General features: G+C 39.3%; 1 protein-coding gene across 1 annotated transcript in view; it reads right to left on the bottom strand.

Annotated features, from left to right (window-relative positions):
• The window catches only part of ARHGAP20 (Rho GTPase activating protein 20), a 135,882-nt gene extending 116,977 nt beyond the window's left edge, over positions 1-18,905 (bottom strand). Inside the window, exon 1 of the mRNA XM_010376214.2 lies at positions 18,613-18,905. Within this exon, the coding sequence (XP_010374516.2) occupies positions 18,613-18,717 (105 nt within the window). The 5' untranslated portion in view covers positions 18,718-18,905. The remainder of the gene's footprint in view (positions 1-18,612) is intronic.
• Between the last annotated feature and the right edge of the window lie 1,245 nt (positions 18,906-20,150).

The following is a 20,150-nucleotide window of genomic DNA, read 5'->3' as shown; positions in this document are numbered from 1 at the left end:
ACAAGTAAAGGAGAGGCAAAAACAGTTAAAGCAAAAGCCCAGAGACTAGATTTTTTGCAAAAATATTAACACACTTGGGAATCCCTTCTTCCAAATAGACTTTTTTAAAAACTGTAACTTCAAACAATAAAAAATCTTTTTTTCTAGGTCGTATATAAATATAAGCAACTGGATAATTCAGGTACGCTGTTCCAATGACCTAAAATTGCAGTAAATGAAGTTTATTCAACTTGAATTATTCAGATAATTACTCTCTAAACTTAGTCTTATATATTTAACACATCTAGATACAGCCACTAGAGGCAGATGAGTAAAATTAACCATATAGTCACAAACAGCCATAAGCGAAGTTCAGGCTGTATTATCAAAACCATTCTTCTCACCCTGTATCTTTACGCCCTTTCATCCCTCTCACCCCTGTATCCTCGCCAAAGGTCTTACCCACTACCTCTAGGTCAGTCATGCTTGGGAACTGGATGTTGCTCCAATGGGAACCATATAAAACTAGCCAGCTCAGTGTCAGTATCCTATTATGTGATTCATAAAGGAATTGCTTGTAGTTTCAAAAGTAAAACAATGATTCTAGCATAGGAATAAAGAATCATCCAGTGGGAAGAGGATGCTAGACTTCTTTGGCACAATTCTTATCCCACAAATTCTGCATGCTCCTAGGGATCTCTCCCAAATTATTGTCACCACTGCTCTGGTCTCAGTGTTGCTATTCCACTCCTTAATCTTTTGGCTCACATGTGGAAGCTATAGGCCCAAATCTCCTTAGCACAGCTGAGACAACAGCTGAAATAATTATGTAAAACATCAATAAATGACAGGAAACACATGGGTTAAAAATAGACACTATCAAACATCTCAATTGGGAGTTATTAACCACAAATCAATTTCAGGCCAGGTTACTTATATAAACATTTTTTGCATGATGTATATTTGATGTCTTCCTTCTAGAGAAACAGCCCGGAGTTATCATCAGATTCTTAGAAAAGTCCAATCCTTTCCAACACTGGTGATTTCAATAACCTAGTTTATATATTATAGCGTGCAAGCCCCATCTCACTATTTCCATTACTCACGCCTCTTAGGAACATAATCTTCAGGAATCTAAGATCCTTAGGCTAGTGTGACTGCAGAGGTTACAAGCAGAAAGGAAAACTGGGAGATAAGTATTTGTATTGCAAGGTACAGCAGCACTTCCTCATGTGAAGAGTCTCAATACTGAAAGACTGGATTGATTTTACTAAGAAAAGTGGCAGTTTGTTCATACCCATCAAGCTATGTTCCCGATTTTTTGCAGGGTTCTGTTTCATCTTCAGGCCTAGAATTGATTCCTACTCTCTATCCTGATTCCCTTTACAGGACCAATTTACTACTTTGAAGTGTGAAATGTACCCACTCTTGTAAGCTTTACCTTTGTCCCTTACACGCTCTGTCTGCTTTGTCCTTGAGGATCTGCCATTCAGCAGTTTTACATCTGCTTTCTCTAACCTTCTGAAATCACTGTCAGCAGATCCAAGACTCTAAACTAGATCTTCATTAGTACATAGTTTCTAATTCTGAGCTTCTTGGCTTTCAGGTTTATGAAGAATTTGGAAAGGATTCAAAAGACAGTGTAAAATGATTTAAAATGTGAAGAAAAAGAACCTATGAAAAAGGATAAAATGATCTGAGATTCTTCATTTAGAAACAGTAATAATCTCTCGAATTTAATGCAGAACTATAATATAGAGGAAAGTAAGCATCTTCCAAGGAAGATGAGGCAAAAAGAAATGGGGAGAAACATGGAATGAAAATCCAGGCTGACCTTGGGTAGTGGTTTGTTGAGAAATCTATAAAAGTTGTGAGCTAAATTTTGCATGCAACTTCAGGGGTTCAGAACTCCCATAAAATGGATTCCTTAGGGATTTATGAACCTCAAGTTAAGAAACTTTCTGATGTAACAAAATCTTCCCGAGAATGATAGCTGTTAAACATGAGATTGGATAATCAAAGAAGGGTGACAAATTTTCTTCTGAAAAGGTGCTTTTGAAATGGGTGTTTTTCATGTAAATCTATTGTAGAAGATCATTTGTATAACAGTGAATAGACCGTATTTTCTGAGTTTTAAAATTGTCAGATGTGTAAGGGGTCAAATGCTGAGTGCAGCCACCTCATCCAGCTTGATTTATATTGAAGAGAATGCAATCAAACTACCAGCAGGTAGTTTATTTTTATTTCAGGTTCCATTGTTCACACTCAGACTTACTCTATCATTAATGAGATGTGCAACCCAAGGCAATTCAGCCACTTCTCTGGGCCTCCATTTCCTTACCCACAAAATGAGACAGTTTGGACTACATAGTCACTTAGATCCCTTCTATTTCTGATAGTCCCACATTAAGTGTCCACCAAAGATTCACCATGGATATGCAAGAAAATAAACATTACATGAACCGTACATTTAGGATTCACAGGATTCATTCTAAATAAGTAATAAAAGTCTTACAAGCAGTCAATATAACCAGGGGATTAATAGATTTAGATATTAATTCATTCAAAATACAATGATCTCTTTCTTTTGCTCAAAAGTGTAACCAAACAAAGGGCCAGTAATAACTTCAAAATAAATTCATTGATCTCTTAAAGAATCTGTTCTCAGGCAATGAAAACTTAGATTTTCTTGTTTATAACAACTATGTAAAATACATCAAAATAGAATGAAACTATTGATTCTTTTACAGATGTATAATAGTATAAACTTATCAGGACAGGTTTAGGTTATGCTTATCTTAGCACCAACAAATTTCACAGTTGTTCTGTGACAGGGATAACTACAATTCCTTGCCTCGCAGAAAACAAAGTAAACTACAAACAGTATATGGTATATATTTTCTGTTGTACTTGATGTTTATAACTAGATGACCTCATACATAGTGGACACCACTGTGAAACAGAATATATTTAAAAGGTAATGTTTTAAAGAAATGATAAGCTATACATTTAGGCAAAATACCCAATTAATTAATTGCATTAATCTTTTGGGAATGAGTTTAATATCGTACCACTTACCTAGTGTTAAGTATCCCCAAAAACTAAATAATAATTTTATGTGAGCTAAGAAACAAACAAATATGAAGTAGTATCTATCCACTCCTCTGTCCCCCAAATGGGAAAAAATGAGGAGAATGGAAGAAGTTCTAAAATGGAATAAAGAGTGATTACATTTTAAAAACTGTTGTCTATTTACAAATGGCCCTTTATTAAGAAAGTATAACATGAATACTAGAGAGAAATTATTAGGTTGGTATACAAGTAATTGCTGTTTTTGCCATTACTTCCAATGGATCTTTGACCCTCTGCTGTCTCCTCTGCAGTTATATTCAGTATTGTAGGTCAAAAAACCTATTATGCCTAAGAGTAAATGAATAAAGGTCATAACTGAATATGAGAACCAAATGTCAGTAATTTGTTTTTATCTTTTACATTTAAATAATAACACAAATCTGCAGCAACATTACCAACTAATCTGCAAGGTGCTTTCCACTTCAAGTCATTTTAAATACATGGATTAATTACATATTCAACTCCCTGTGTTCCTTCATATATGATGCCTCAGTAGTAGCATTTCACATTACACTCAAGTTTCTGACCCTTTCTAGAAAGCAGGGGCTATGTCTTCTTTCCAAATTTTCTCCCTTCCTTCAACAATTATTTACTGAACTCTACTCTGTAGCAAGCATATTTTTGCATTCCCAAATCCTGGTATAAGGCCTGGCACAAACTATACACTCTATAAATGAGGGTTTTATGTGAATTATAAAACCCAATCATTCACCACATAAATACCGCCATCCCCAAATGCACACATATGAAAACAAACAAACCTTTAAGGGGCTCTGCTGGAATGGTGTCATTAAGAAAAATGTAAGCATTTGCTGTGGAACTAGACAGCAAGAGTATATCTGTGCACTGCAAACTACACCTTTTGAACACAGTGTTGACACTTATCACTTTGAACTACATAGTAAACATCTGCCTGACAATAAAGTTAATCATTTGTCAACAGAAAAAATGATGCTAATTGGATATCCACATACAAAAGAACAAAGTTGGACCCCTACCTCAGATCGTATACAAAAATTAACTCAAAAACCTAAAAGTAACAGCTAAAAACTATAAAAATCTTAGAAGGAACCACAGGCATAATCTTGTCATCTTGGATGAGGCAGTGGCTTCTTATTGATAGATATGACACCAAAAGTACAAGCAACAGAAGAAAAAAATCTAGACACTATCAAGATTTAAAATGTCCATGCTTCAAAAGACACCATTAAGAAAGTGAAAAGACAACCCACAGAATGGGAAAGATTTTATTGCAAATCATATATCTGACAAGCGACTTGTATCTATTATAAATAAATATTAAAACTCAATAATAAAGGCAAATTGCCCAATTAAAAATGGGCAAAGGATAGGAATACAGTCTTCCAAAGAAGACACACAAGTTGCCAATAAGGATATGAGAAAATGCTCAACATAATTAGCCATCAGGGAAATGCAAATCAAAATTACAATGAGATATCACATCACACACATTAGGATGACTATAATAAAAAAAGATAATTACAAGGGTTGGTGAGGATTGGAGACTGGACTCTTATACACTGCTGGTGGCAATGAAAATCGGTAAGACAGAAAACAGTTTGGCAGATCTTCAAATGGTTAAACATAGAGTTACCATATGATCCTGCAATTCTACTCCTAGGTACATATCTAAGAGAAATAAAAACATATGTCCTCAAAAAGACTTGCATAATTGCTTATAACAGCATAATTCATAGTAGTAAAAAAGTGGCAACATCACCAATGCCAATCAACTGATGAATGAATGAGTAAACAAAATGTGGTATATCTATACAGTGAAATATTACTTGGCAATAAAAAGAAATGAAATACTGATACATGCTACAACATGAGTGAACCTTGAAAACATTATACTAATTGAAAGAAACCATTACAAAAACCATATATGATTTCATTTATATAAAGTGCTCAGAATAAGCAAATCTATAGAGACTTAAAGATTTGTGCTTGCCTCGAGTTTGGGGAGACAGCAGAATTGGGGGATGATAGCTAAGGGGGTTCAGTATTTCTTTCTGAGGTAATGAAAATATTCTAAAATTTACTGTGGTGATGAATGTACCATTCTATGACTACACTAAAAGCCACTAAACATAACTTTAGGTGGGTGAATTATACGGTATGCAAATTGATTTGGTTAATACCAAAGAAACCTAACTATCAAATTACTAAACCACTGGGCTCCAGTCCAGCAAACTGGTCCTTAGCCATAAGTTATAATTTTCTTCTTATCACAATCATTTGAACTATATGAAAATGGAAATTTTTTTTATCCAATATATTTTTTGTACAAAAAGTTTCAGTGGCCCTCCATTTGAGTTCTTCAGAGATCTGAGGAATTTGCCCATCTGCTTATTGTTTTAATTAAAATTTTTTAAAAACTCTAGATTCATGTGCATGTGCGTTACATCAGTATATTGTGTACTGGTGAGGACTGGGCTTCTAGCATACTCATTACCCAAATAGTGAACATTGTATCTGATAGGTAGTTTTTCAACTCTTGCCACCTTCCCACCCACCTCCCTTTTGGAGTCTCCAGTATTTATTATTTCCATCTTCATGTCCATTTATATCCATTGTTAGATTCTACTTATTAGTGAGAACATGTGGTATTTAATTTTCTGAGTTAGTTCATTTAGGATAATGGCCTCTAGGCTCCACCCATGTTGCTGCAAAGAAAATGATTTCATTCTTTTTTTGGCTGCATAGTATTCCATGGTGTATATGAACCACATTTTATTTATCCAGTTAACTGTTGATGGACACTTGGGTTGGCTCCATGACTTTGCTAATGTGAGTAGTGCTGTGATGAACATAGAAATGCAGGTGTCTTTTTCTGTTTAGGTGTCTTTATAATGATTTCTTTTCCTTTGTGTAGATACCCAGTAGTGGGATTGCAGGATTGAATGGTATTTCTATTTTTAGTTGTTTGAGAAATCTCCATATTGTTTTCCATAGATGTTGAACTAATTTACATTCCCATCAATATTGTATGTTTCCTTTTCTCCACATCCATGCCAACACTTTTCTTTTTTTTTTTGCTTTTTAATAATAGCAATTCTGATGGGTGTAAGATAATATCTCATTGTAGTTTTAATTAGTATTTCTCTGATTAGTGATTTTTGAGCATTTTTTCATGTGCTTTTTGCCACTTGCTTTTGTTCTTCTGAGAAATATCGGTTCATGTCCTTTGCCTAGTTTTTAATGGAGCTGTTTTTTTCTTGTCGAGTTCTTTCAGTTCCTTGTAAGTTCTACTTGTAAAGTTCCACTAGTCCTTTTGTCAGAGGCATAATTTGTGAATATTTTCTCCCATTCTGTAGGTTGTCTGTTTACTCTTTCTTTTGCTTTGCAGAGGCTGTTTAGTTTAATTAAATCCCATTTGTCTATTCTTATGTTGCATTTGCATTTGTCTAGTTTCATTCTTCTGCATGTGGCTAGCCAATTTTCCCAGCACAATTTATTGAATAGGATGTCCTTTCCCCATTGTTTATTTTTGTTGGCTTTGTTGAAGATCAGTTGGTTGTAGGTATATGGCTTTATTTCTGGGTTCTCTATTCTGCTCCATTGATCTACATGTCTATTTTTATACTAGGATCATGCTGTTTTAGTTGCCATAGCCTTGCAGTATAATTTGAAGTCAGGCACTATGATGTCTCTGGATTTTCTTTTTGCTTAGGATGGCTTTGGCTATTCGGGCTGTTTTTTTGGTTCCATATGAACTTTAGTATTTTTTTCCTAATTGTGTGAAAAATGAAATTAGTAATTTGATAGAGATTGCACTGACTCTGTAGATTGCCTTGAATAGTGTGGGCATTTTAATGATACTGATTCTTCCAATCCGTGAGCATGGGATATTTTTCCATTTGTGTCATCTACGATTTCTTTCATCAGCCTATTTTATTAAGGGTTTTTATCAGGAAGGATGTTGGATTTTACTGAATGCCTTTTCTGCATCTATTAAGATGACTGTATGGTTTTTGTTTTTAGTTCCGTGTATGTGGTGAAACACATTTACTGATTTGTGGATGTTGAACCATCATTGCATCCCTGGGATGTAACTCACTTGATCATGATAAATTATCTTCTTTATCCAATAGCATTCGGTTTGCTAGTATTTTGTGGAGGATTTCTGCGTCTGTGTTCATCAGAGATATGGCCTATAGTTTTCGTTTTCTGTTGTGTCCTCTCCCGATTTTGGTATCAGGGAGATACTGGTGTCATAGAATGAGTTAGGAAATAAACCCTCCTCATTGGTTTTTTAGAAGTTTCAGTAAGATTGAATGCCAGTTCTTTGTATGTTTGATAAAATTCAACTGTGAATCTGTATGGTCCTGGGCTTTTGTTGTTGTTGGAAGATTTTTACTACTGATTCAATGTCATTACTCATTATTGGTCTGTTCAGGACTTCTATTTCTTGCTGGTTCAATCTTGTAGGGTTTTATATTTTCAGGAATTTATCCACCTCCTCTAGATTTTCTAGTTTATACACATAGAGATGTTCATAGTAGTCTGTGATGATCTTTTGTATCTCTATGTTATCAATTGTAATGTCACCTTTATCATTTCTGGTTGTACTTATTCGAATTTTCTCAGTTAATTTAGCCAGCAGTCTGTCATTTTTGTTTATCATTTCAAATAACCAACTTTTTGTTTCACTGATCCTTTATATCTTTTTTTGTCTCAGTCTCATTTACTTCTGCTTTAATCTTAGTTTTTTTTTTTGTTATGCTAGCTTTGGGTTCCAATTGGTCTTATTTTTCCAGTTCCTTGAGGTGTGATATCAGGTTGTAAATTTAAGATCTTTCTATCTTTTTGGTGTAGACATTTAAAGTTATAAACTTTCCTCTTAGTTCTGCTTTTGCTGTATCCCTGAGGTTTTGATATGTTGTGTCTCTATTTTCATTTGTTTTGAACATTTTTTTGATTTCTTAATTTCACTGTTTACCCAAAGGTCACTCAGGAGCAAGGTGTTTAGTTTCCACGTAGTGTGTGTTTACGAGAGTTCCTCTTGGTCTTGATTTCTAATTTTACTCCACTGTGGTCTGAGAAGATACTTGATATGATTTTGATTTTTTTGAATTTATTGAGAGTTCTTCAATGGCCAAGCATATGGTCGATAATGGAAAATGCTCCATGTAGAGCTGAGAAGAATGTATATTCTGTGGTTGGCTAGAATGTTCTGTAAATGTTAAGTCCATTTGGTCTACAGTTCAGTTTAAGTCCAGAGTTTCTTGGTTGATTTTCTGCCTTCATGATTTGTCTAGTGGTATTAGCGGGGTACTGAAGTACCCCACTATTATTGTATTACTATCAATGTTTTCTTAGGTGTAGTAGTATTTATTTTATGAATCTGGGTGTTGTGGTGTTAGCTGCATACATAGTTAAATTTTCTTGTATTGAACATTTAATCATTATATAATGCTCTTATTTGTCTTTTTTTCTATTGTTGGTTTAAAGTCTGTTTTATCTGATATGAGGATGGCTACTCCTTCTCACTTTTGTTTTCCATTTACATGACGTATCTATTCTTACTTCCTGTCTATTGTGATTTGCCACCATTCCTCCCCTATTCCTCCGGTGTCCTCCTTAGGGTTTTCACATAGCAAATTCTCAATAGTTGTGTATTGAGTGAATGAATTAACATATCCAAAATCTGAGATTTTAAGGTGGTAATACAAGTGTGCCTATGTAGAAAAAATGAAGTTGTAAATAGGTAACTGAAGAAAAAACGTTTTGTTGTTTTATTTTCAACAATGCAGAAAACACTTTTTATATAAAAACCTGTATGCAGACTCTCACTGGAATTTTAACTTCATGACAGCCAAGAGATATAGTACTATTTTTGGAACCTCTAAATCACTCTGAATCTGCTCATTATTAGTTCTCACAGAGATTAAAGGAAAACAAAGCATATCAAAAGGAAGGAACAGGATGAAAGATTAAAGTTGGAGGCGAACTGCAATTTTTCATGCTTTGTTTTGTTCCAGTCACTTTATGAGGAAAAAAAATCAAGCATTTCAGTTGAATTATGGATGGTGAAGTCACTTTCAAGCATTTAAAATAAGCATAGTATTAAAATAAGGACACTGGGAAAGCTTTTATAGAACTCCAAATTTTCAAGGCTAGAAAAAATAAGTAATCAAATTTACAAATTAGCTTATCCAAACTTGACTATTAATTATTTTGTGGCTAGTCTGTGCAATTTGGTAAGCATTAAAATATTTCTTGTCTTCCCTACATGCCTGTAGCATTTACTTGTGGAGACATATCCAAGCCACTGAACAATTATACTTCAACAACACTGGCACCGTAAGGGAAAAAGAGAATTACTTTTAACCTTGCGCCTTGCTTCTGGGTCCTACTATCACAACAAGGTTTTGACCATTAGGTAAGCTGAAGCTTTCTGCTATTGTCCATTTGGTCTGTGATAAATACAATCTTCTATTTACCTCTAAATCATCCCAATCAGAACCAGTTTAAACATTTAGCTAAAATAAGTGTAATCGCAGTGCAGACTACTGTAAATGAATATACGTTCCTTTCTGAAGAAATGATTTTCCTTTTCAGCTCTTTCCTCTTTCCGAAGGGCTATTACCACGTTGAAATACAACAATAAATATGATAATCTATGTAATGCAGAAGAATGGGCACTAGGCTAGGAGACGCTGGACCTTAATTCTGGACCCTAGTGCTACCACTTAATTTCTCAGATTTTCTCTAAAATGGACATAATACCTGCCCTACTCACTATATAGATATATTCATTCATATATATATATATATATATATATATATGGATGAAAGTCCTCTGAAATGAAAGGCACTGTGATAATGTAACAGTAAATTTTAAAGTGCTTTAGTGCTGTACATAAATAAATATAAAGATATTAGAATTTCCCTTATACATTATTCTTTGTTTCCTTGCCTCCATCTTCACACATGCAGGATTCATGGAGCATCACCATGGGCCTTCATGCTGGCTGGATTTTTTTTCTTTGGCAGAGCTGCAAGTTTCAACCTTTGGTCATGATAATCTTTAAGTAACACCCTGGAGTAGGTAGAGTCAATCACCAATGTTCTCTGCCTAATAGTTTCTTACAGGGCAGGAACCTGCCTGTAAAAAATAGTTTCTTCCTACATTTTTCACATAATGGTCCATACGAAATGATATTTGTACAACCATAACACTCTATGATAAACAAAGGGACACCCTGGCTCCCCAGTATCCATCCACTCACCTGAAGGCCAAGGGGCTAATTGTCAGACACATTTGCAACAGTTGGGAAGCTTTGCCTTACGGTAGCCCCTCATTGTTTTCAACGCAAAGGGGAAAAGTACTGTGATCAAATCCTAAAACCATAATGGTAAAAAACTAACGGACTATATCAAAATGAGAGAAAAAAAAGCAGAGCCAGGTCTATCTAGATTCAGACATAGTGTTACCTGGTGATGGCTATTGTTAAAGCTGAGGTTCAAAAGAGTGAATGTAGGGACAGGAGAGGAAATAAAAACACACTCTCCTAGGTGTAAATTAGGACTCAGGTAAATAAGGAAAGCAAAAGGCCACAGAGCAGCTGTGTTTTCCAGATCTTTGATATGTGAGCTGATGTGGGCACACATATGTTCCATTTTCAGAGTCCACACACAAGTGATCAGACATCCAAAAACAAGTTTTACATTTCAGTTGTGTCATGTGACAGGTGTCTGTCAAAATTAGGTCAAGGCTGCTCTCAGCACACCACTGACCTACAGTGCTGATGAGGCTATTTCTGCTGTCAGTTAGATGTTTCTAACATAAACTTGTCCTAGATAAAGAAAATAAGACTGAAACAAAATATAAAATAAACTGGGCTGTATTGCCTGCAAGCCCCATTATTGATGGTTGACCAAAGGCAATCATCTCTGCTCCCTTTCCAGCCTCCTACATTGTGGCAAAGTCTCCTGCAAGTAAACAAAAGCTACAGATCAACCTTATCCTAGTTTGCTTCAGAAAACTGTTGTAGTTGCCACTACCAAATTGAGCATTCTCTCTGCAGGCTTTCTGCACACATCAGGACCTCTAGAATCCCTGTGATCCTAAACACTTGAAGTACCAACAAAACAGGAGAGCAAACTTTTCCTTCACTTGAAGTTCACTTTAAAGGTTTACACTAAATGCTCTGAAGACATGAGGGGTATGAGTAATCAAACTCCATTGAATCATAAAAATATATATTTCCTCAAAGCATTGTGCATATTATGAGTATATAAGTGTTATGTACACACATATAACTTTGATATTATATACCTATTTTTGTGACACTTTATAATGTATTTCAGCGGCAATTTAAGTTGAAATCTAGTATATTTTCAGCTACAGATATCTTCTAGGAAGGCAAGTTTTACAATTACGTATTTTTGTTAAGTTGTATGTAGTCCCATAAGGTATAACACGACTTTACTTTGAAAAGGATAGCCACCAAGTCCTGGATGAAAAGGTAAGAACTGTGAAAGAATTCAGACATCTAAGCTATTGACTGGAGAGCATTTCATTCTTGTAGGTACCATCAGTTTTCTCAGTTCTCTCCCATCTACTGAACATGTTCCACCTTTTGTCCTGCAGCCCTTTTGCCAAATCATAACCCGGGAGAATGCTGAAGGCACAGAGGGTGATAAATCGCTTCATGACAATCTTCACTTTAGAACTAAAAGCAACAACTGCGCTAACTATTTAGGTATCTACGACTTGTGAACTTTCAGTCTACGAATTCCAACTGCCTATTTTAACTTAGGGGACTCAATCTTCAAAATTAATAATTACTTTTTACACATATACGAAAAGATTATCCTTTACTTTTATTTTATACAACTACAATTTATTCTAGTCTATAAACTTTAGAGTCACAAAAACTAATTTTTCTTCTGTTATGGTAAAATGCACTATTGTATTCACATTTTAAGTGAGAATAACTATGGACACAAAGTTTTTCCCTCCAGACTCAGTGGAGCAGTGATATAAAAGTTTACTGAGTTGAGAGAGTTTCAACTGGGTTTCCACATGATTTTCCACAGTGGAATCATCTGAGGCTTAGGATTCAGTGCACCCACACGTAACTTTGGAATAGACTCTTCTGAGTTTTTCTGGAGAATATGGCAATCTTTCCAATAGCAAGCAAGGCTGAGGTACCAGCATAGAGATCAGGCCGGCTAAGAGCTCTTGAAATACATCTGCCTTATACAAAACATCTGAAAATGTCAGACACCGAAGCATAAAAATCACGAAAGTAATTAGACCAGTGATTGTGTCATTGATTGTCATGATAAGTCAATGTTTACCTAATATTTACCTAATGGTAGCAGTGAACACAACATTCAATGGTAGACAGAGAGGGTAGAAATGCCACTCTCCAAAGAATGTATACTCTTTTTTTTTCAATTGAGAAAAGGTCCTCAATTGTACTTTTCTTAGCTGGCTATATATAATTCAAACCTACTCTCCCCTGTATCCTATGTTACAAACAATAACAAATGCAGCAATAGTCTCGTTGAAAAGAGAAATGGAGTTGGAAGAACTGGGTTCAACTTCCAGTTTTGCCACTTACTGCACTGTAGCATTGACATGCTTCATTCACTTCCTTCTTTAGGAAAAAATTACTACCTACCTCATATAACTGATGTGTTTTAAATATAGTTAAGCATTCACTTAAAGAGATTTTAAAATTTTCTTTATTCTTCCATAAGTTATAGTCGACCTTTATATTTTTATTCAAGTTTCTGCCTCATGGTATTTTATATCCATGGCTTCCAATGACGACTGCTTTAAAGGATGGTATACATTCATATGCATGTACATGTTCTGATGTTACATTTTTAAACTCAAACTCCTGTTGTTGCTTTACACCTACGCTCACATGGCAAGATACACTAATAACTCCTGCACTTTTGGAATGTGTTTTCATTTACCTTTCATGACCCATAAAAACCAGCCTTGTGAGATGTGCAGGATTGGGGTTATTACTCCATTTTACATACAAAAAAACAAAGCCCAATTGGAAGTTCAGAGGTCACATGAGGGATAACAGAGGCCATTCCTGATTAATTTAATTTTATTTTTATAATTCTAGGATCCTCCCTGCCAAAACAATCTCACGTATCTGATTTTATGCAACTCATTTTGTGAGTAACACCAGATAAGAAGTGAGTAGGATACTAGTTTAACTATGGGCATAATATTTTTCTCAGTATTGAAGAGTAAAACTAAAGCTTACTCACTAAGACGTTTAATTCGAGCCCCAGTATAAGACACACACATGGTTCAAGTTCGCCCTTGGGGGTGTTCTACCATGAGGTATTATAAACATATTTGGACGCAGAGAATTAGAAAGAAAAGGCAGAATGAAGTTTACAACAGCAGCTGCTACATTTAAAAATGTTAGAGCTATTTTAAAATTATTTTCCCTTGTCTGGTTTTCTGGGCCTATAAGTCTCTTTTCCCTATTCCAACACTCATCCTATTTAAAGATTTTTCAATTAGTATATGAAACCAAAAGGTCAGAGTATTTGAGTCTGATACAAATCATTCCTAACTAAAATGATTCTAATATGTGCTTCCACTTCATTAAAACTATTCTGTGAAAATGTGGATATCCTCAAGGATGTATGATTCCAGAATAAAGTATTATCTATGCTTTATCTATATGCTATTATATTTTAGAATCCAATTTTTAGGAATTACTGTACAAATTTATTGTATATTCTTTGGAAGTGCCTCAGTGATAGAAAAATCTTTGTCTTCTGAGAGTGGATTTGATTTTTGGAAACAATGGAATCCTCTGAGTAGTGAGTAAAAGTGAATGATCTAGCTAGGCAATTCTGCTTGAGATTAAAATAATAAGTGTCGCTATAAAATAAAGAGACTGACTTCATTTATAGCATCTATATATTAGCTCCTCAAACATATCTACCTCAGGACCTTTGAACTTAATGCTCCCACTTCTTTTTATCGCATGGTCTTTTTAAGTCATACGAGAGTTAAGGGACACCTAAAAAAGGCCTTCCCTGAACTCCCTAATGCAGAATGATCTAGCTCAACAACCACATTTGTCTAATTCAGGGTTATGTTTGTTCCTTCAATAACAGTTATCACCATTTATTAATTTTTTTTGTCTCTTCCTCTGACCGGTGCTGTCCAATACAGTAGCCACTAGACACATGTGGCTCTTCAGATTTAAATTCAAGTTGATCATAATTAAGAAGCTTACAGAAAAAAAAAATGACAAATTGTATTTCACCAAAAATAAGAACTTCTGTTCTTTAGAAAGAGACTCTTAAGAAAGTAAAAAGACAAGTCACAGACTGGGAGAAAACACAATTAAAATTGGGCAAAATATTTGAATACTTCACCAAAGATAACATATGGATGACAAATAAGCACATGAAAAGATGCTCAACATCACTGGTCATTGAGGAAATGCAAATCAAAACCATTAGACAGCATTTTACATCCACTAGGATGACTGTAATAACAAAAGCCAGATAATAATAAGTGTTGGTGAAAATTTGGAGAAGTTGGACTCATATGCACTGCCAGGGGGAATATAAAACCACTTTGGAAAAAACAATTGGACAGATTCTCAAAAATGTTAAATATCTACCTAAAATGGTATATATATATATATATATATATATATACACACACACACACACACACACACACACACACATATATATATGCTTAAAATGTTAAATATGACCCAGCTAGTCCACAACTAAGTATTTAACCCCCCAAAATGAAGTCCATGCAAAGACTTGTACATGAATGTTCACAGCAATTTTATTTGTAATAGCCTAAAACTGGAAATAATCCAAATGCCCATCAACAGATGGATGGATAAATTGTGGTCTATTCACATGATGGAATACTGCTCAGCAACAAAATGAACCACTGATACATGCAAAACCATGGATAAACCTCAAAGTAACTGTACCGAATGAAACAAGGCAGACAAAAAAAGAACATAAAGTATGATTATATTTACAAACAATCTTTGGAAATGTGAATTAACCTACAGTGACAGAAAACAGACTAGTGGTTGCCTGGGAATGGGGAGGGAATTAAGGAATTAGAAAGAGACATAAGGAAACATTGGGGGATGATGAATATGTTCCTTAGCTAAACTGTGGAGATGGTTTCACTAGCGTATATACATGTCAAAACTATTAAATTTATATACTTTAAATATGTGCAGTTTATTCTATATCAATTATACTTCAGTGAAGCTGTTAAAAAATTTTTAGTTTCTCAGTCGTGCCAGCCACATTTCAAGAGCTCAATAGCTACATGTAGCTAGTGGCTACTGAACTGGACACTGTAGATAAAGGAGTTCTATCATTACACAATGTACTACTCAGTGGCACTACTCTCCCCTAGTCAGGAGAGAGGAAACTACACCACAGAGACTCCCACTTGTTTCTCCAAACTAAATTTTATTACAACGCAGCTATGTCCATTCATTTCTACGTTGTCTATGGCTGCTTTAGCACTATAATGGCAGAACTGAGTAGCCTGTAACAGAGGGCCTACAAACCTTAAATATTTAGTATCTGGTCCTTTAAATAAAGGTTTGCTGACCCTGCTCTGAGCCATAAATTCTGAGGCCAGGGGCTACATCTGTCCTGTTCACTGCTGTACATAACCCAACTAATATTTATGGAAAATCTAATATACAGCAGACACTATTCTAGGCACTGGAGAGGCAACCTTAAGCAATACAGATAAGGTCCCTATTATCATGGTTTTCACAATCTGGTGAGGGATGTGGGTAACAGATGACAAGCAAGTAAATAAGAAAATATCGGGCAAGGATGAATGCTAAGATGATAATAAAGCAGAAGGTATAGAGAATGACTGAGGAGCAACTTCCACTTAGGTAGTCAATGGCAGGCCTCTGCTAGCACCTATGATCTGACAACAATATGAAAGTCAAGACTGCAAAGACCTGGGGCTGAAGCACAGAGAAACACCATCAAGGCCTCAAAATAAGAATGAATTTGATGACTTGAAACATGAAGAGGAAGAAGGCCTGTGTGGCTGGAGAATACACAAACAAGGGGGGACGTGTAGATGAGGTGGGAGAAGTAGACAGGGCCAAGAAAAAGGGGTCTGAATTTTATTACAAATGGATGAAAAGTCACTGCAGGATTTTAAGCATGTGAGCAACATGATTAATTTACGTTATAAAAGATTATTCTGGTGCTAAGTGGTGACTGGATCAAAAAAGGGCAAGAAAGGTGTTAGGCAACTTAAGACATTTCTGCAAAGGTACAAGTGAGAGATGGCAGCTTGGCTTGGACTACACTGGCAACAGTGGAGATGAAGTGGAGAAATTCAATACACATTCGGATGGACAGTAGCTTCCCTGATGGATTGGTTGGTGCAGAGAGAGGAAACGAGTTGAAAATGAATCCTAGATTTTTGGCTTGAACAACTGGGACACAAAGGTATGAATTACAGATATAAGGACACTGCAAACAGTAAGTGCTAACATTTATTAAGTGTCTATTATATGTCATTATTCACTGAATTTCACATTTACTTTTCCCAACGATGTTGGAAAGGTAGGTACTGGTTTGTTAATGTGTGAAGCTGTTGTTTCATAACAAATGACAGCATCTTAAGGATAGTGACTACGATGAATAAAAAGAGCGTGAGAAAAGAGTGAAGCAATCCTGCATTTATTGGACAAGCATTACTTGATAAATGATAATGAAGTTCCTCTCTAATGCTTCCTCCCTTTGGCAGTGTTACCCTTAGCTAAAAAAAAAAAAAGAAAAGAAAAGAAAAGAAAAAGAAAACTGTTGAGAAAAATAAATCTTCGATTTTCTTCCAATTCCTTACGTTTACAAAAAGAAAATGTTTTAAGTTTTAAAATTTATGTCAGTAAAGGTAGGGCTAGCCTGATAAATTCACGTTTTATGTGGGAAGACTTGACTACACACACACACTCCCTCCAGCTCTGAAGGCGAAAAGCGACAAGGACAAACCGCAGCCTCAATACATCAAAGGCTAAGCCGGCACTACAGCCCATACATCATCAAGTTCACCGACACCCCTCGATGGCTCTGTGACACGGTCAAGGTCCTTGGGAACTCCCACACATTTCTATACTCGGCACACCGATCACCTCTCTTCCACTGACCTCTAGCCAACCTAAGATCCTGGTGGGAAGATTTATGAAAGGCGGTAAAATAAGACAAGCAGGGAACCTGCGTAACCCCTTTAAGTCTCTAATGAAACAAATGCAATCCCTTAAGATATTTCTTAAGGAAAAGCTAGAAGATGCCTCTAATCGCCACTTGTTTCCAGAAAAGCTGGAAGTGCACCACTAAGACAAGGAAAAAAATGGCCAAATATCAGAACGTCTTATACTGCGGGCGGGGGTGGGGAGGCGGGGGATAGGCAGACAGTGCTAGAAACACCCAAATCAATTCATCAGGGAGCGGAACGGCCAAGGCTGGCAGCCCGCGGCCCACGTGCACTTGCTAAGGGAACCGTTCCAACGAAACCTGACCCGGATCGGAATCCTCCCGCAGCACCGCGGCTGTGTTTATTGGAATGGAACGCTACAAGTTGTCACCTGCATCCATCTCCCAGCTTTGACAGGGAACACGCGCTGCCCCCACGCCCACACCGACACCTGGACCCCTCTCCAGCCCGGCCAGAGTCCCAGGGGCCAGGGGACCAGCGCAGGGAGAAGGTCCCCTGCCTCAGCCCTCAGGACCCCCAACCACAGCCCACCCGCCCCCACCCTGCCCGGTTCTAGGCCCAGCCAAACCTACATGTCATCGTAGAGTCGACCGTTAGCATCCACAGTCTCCCCTCCAACAGTGACCCCCACCCCGGAGACCTGGAATCATCCAGGATCCTACTGTGGGGGGCAGTACCCCCATCCCTGCCCCCCCGAAAACTGCCATGGAGCAGCCGCGCCTCGGCGGGCAGGTGAGGGGGCCGACCCCACTAGCGCCACAGCCCCGCCGCCTACCTTCTTCAGCGCCGGCTGCCGCTCCCGGGCAGACATCGCCGGCCCTGACTTCGGGGCTGACCCCGCCAAAGGGCAGTGCTCGCCCAGGCCACTTCGGGGGGCCCAGGGACACGGCGAGGGGTCGGGGAAAGGCGATCGCCCACTCCAAGCCCGAGCGCCTCGACTGAGGGAAGAGCTGGGCTGCCGATCCGGCGGCGGATGGAGACGGGAGGGAGGCTGCGGGGTCGCTCGGGGAGAGATTAAGGCTCTAGAAACGGAGAAGCGGGAGCTCCGCGGGAGGTGGCGGCGCTGCCTGCCGTCAAGGGCGGGAAGTGTCTTGGGACTCCCGTTAGGGGCCGCGAGCCTCGAGCGTCAAATCCTCTCGGCGTCCGCCTAGCGCGCTACTGTGGCGGGCGCGGAGGGCGCGCGCCGGGAGTGGGGGCTGCGGCGGCGGAGGGCACGGGCCCCCGCTCAGCGTCCTCACCTTCTTGGTGCCGCTGCCTCCCGCGAGCCGAGACACTCCTGTCAGGGAAGAGGAGCGCCCCGGCTGTCCCCCTAGAGTCTCCTGCTGGGGGGACATCGCTTCCATGAAGAAAATCTTCAAATCCCAGCGCAGGAGGAGGCTACACGATCATGTCCGCGGGCGGGCGGCCGGAGGGGCGAGGACGCGAGGGCCGAGGCGCGGCTGCCGTGCTCAGGCGGGGAGCCGAGCTCCGGGTGCCGGCCGCGCGCCTCCCGTCGGGGCCATGTACCTCCGCCTGCGCTCGGCACCGCGGGGTGGAGGTTAGTGCAGCGTCGACAGCCAGTCAGCGCCGCGGCCCGCCCCGCCTGGGGCCCGCCCCCTCCGCTCTGGGCGCCCAGCGCCGGGGCCCGCCCCGCAACCCGCCTCAGCCCTCCTCCAGCCTGGGCCCCCGTCGCCTAGTCCCAGCCTGCGGCGCGCCTGGCGGGCGTTTCTCTACATATGTTCGCGCACCGACCGCCGGCTGACCTTCTCGGTCTGTGACTCCGCGTGGGTGCAGCCCGCAGGAGCTCACCGGCCTGTGTCACGCACCGGGGCCTCCAGTGCACGGACACGCGCCTCTACTGCCACCTGCCCACTCCCACCCGACCCCAATCCTTCCCGTGCCGCGCCGTGCCCGCGGCGGAAGGCGCCGCTGCAGCGCATGCATCCGCGGAGCGGTGGCGACCTCAGCCTAAGCAGAGGAGTTACAGTGATTCCTGCCTCCCTTTCAGGGGACTGCGGAGGGTATCCCCCACAGTCCCGAGGCCTCGGGATAGGGTGGCACGTCGCAGAGTGTCGCGGCTGTACAAATTTGGAAGCCCACAACATCGCCTGACCTCTTGTGCAATCCCCGACGCTAGCCTGTCTAACCCTGAGTGGGCTTCAGCAGCCGGTCATGTCAGCGGCCCCTGCATGTTTGCACCCGAGGTTTCCGCTGTCTGCAGGCTGCAGAGACGGGGGCATTCCAAACGTGAAAGCGCAATGAAGGAAAATGCAGACGGAGCGAGGACGCCGAAATTTGGCTAAGCTATTGAGAAGGCTACAATATGTGGAAGTGTTTATCAGATATCTGCGCCGAGAGCATAACTTCCTGTCAGCCCAAATAGTGGCAAAAATATTTTAAAGGCCAAAGAATAATCAGAGGGAGGGGATTTGGAGCTGACCCGCGTTGAGCTGAGTGTTGCTGCACTTTGCAGGGCTGGTTGATTGGTACGGATGATTCGGTAGATGGCATTCTTCCCTTGGAGTCAGGACTAGAAAAGCAGTGGCGGATTAGTGAGGAAGGACACCGCGCTATGATACTAGGTTGTGGAAGGGGTTTGGTTTGCTTTTGTGGTAAGAAGAAAAAAATCGAGGTTTCTGCCTGGTTAGGCTGTTAATAGGACAGGTTATAGAAAAATAGGGCTCTGGTCGGCTCTGTTCCAAGGAAGGCATGCTGCCCAACACACACTCGCGCGCGCACACATCATCACCACCATGCCCAGGAATTGTTTATTGTGGAAATAATAGGGGGAAAATGT

This window comes from Rhinopithecus roxellana, chromosome 15 (genome assembly GCF_007565055.1).
Source record: "Rhinopithecus roxellana isolate Shanxi Qingling chromosome 15, ASM756505v1, whole genome shotgun sequence".
NCBI classification, from domain to species: domain Eukaryota; kingdom Metazoa; phylum Chordata; class Mammalia; order Primates; family Cercopithecidae; genus Rhinopithecus; species Rhinopithecus roxellana.
Note: the sequence above shows the minus strand (reverse complement) of the source record. Positions and strands in the feature narration are given on the sequence as shown.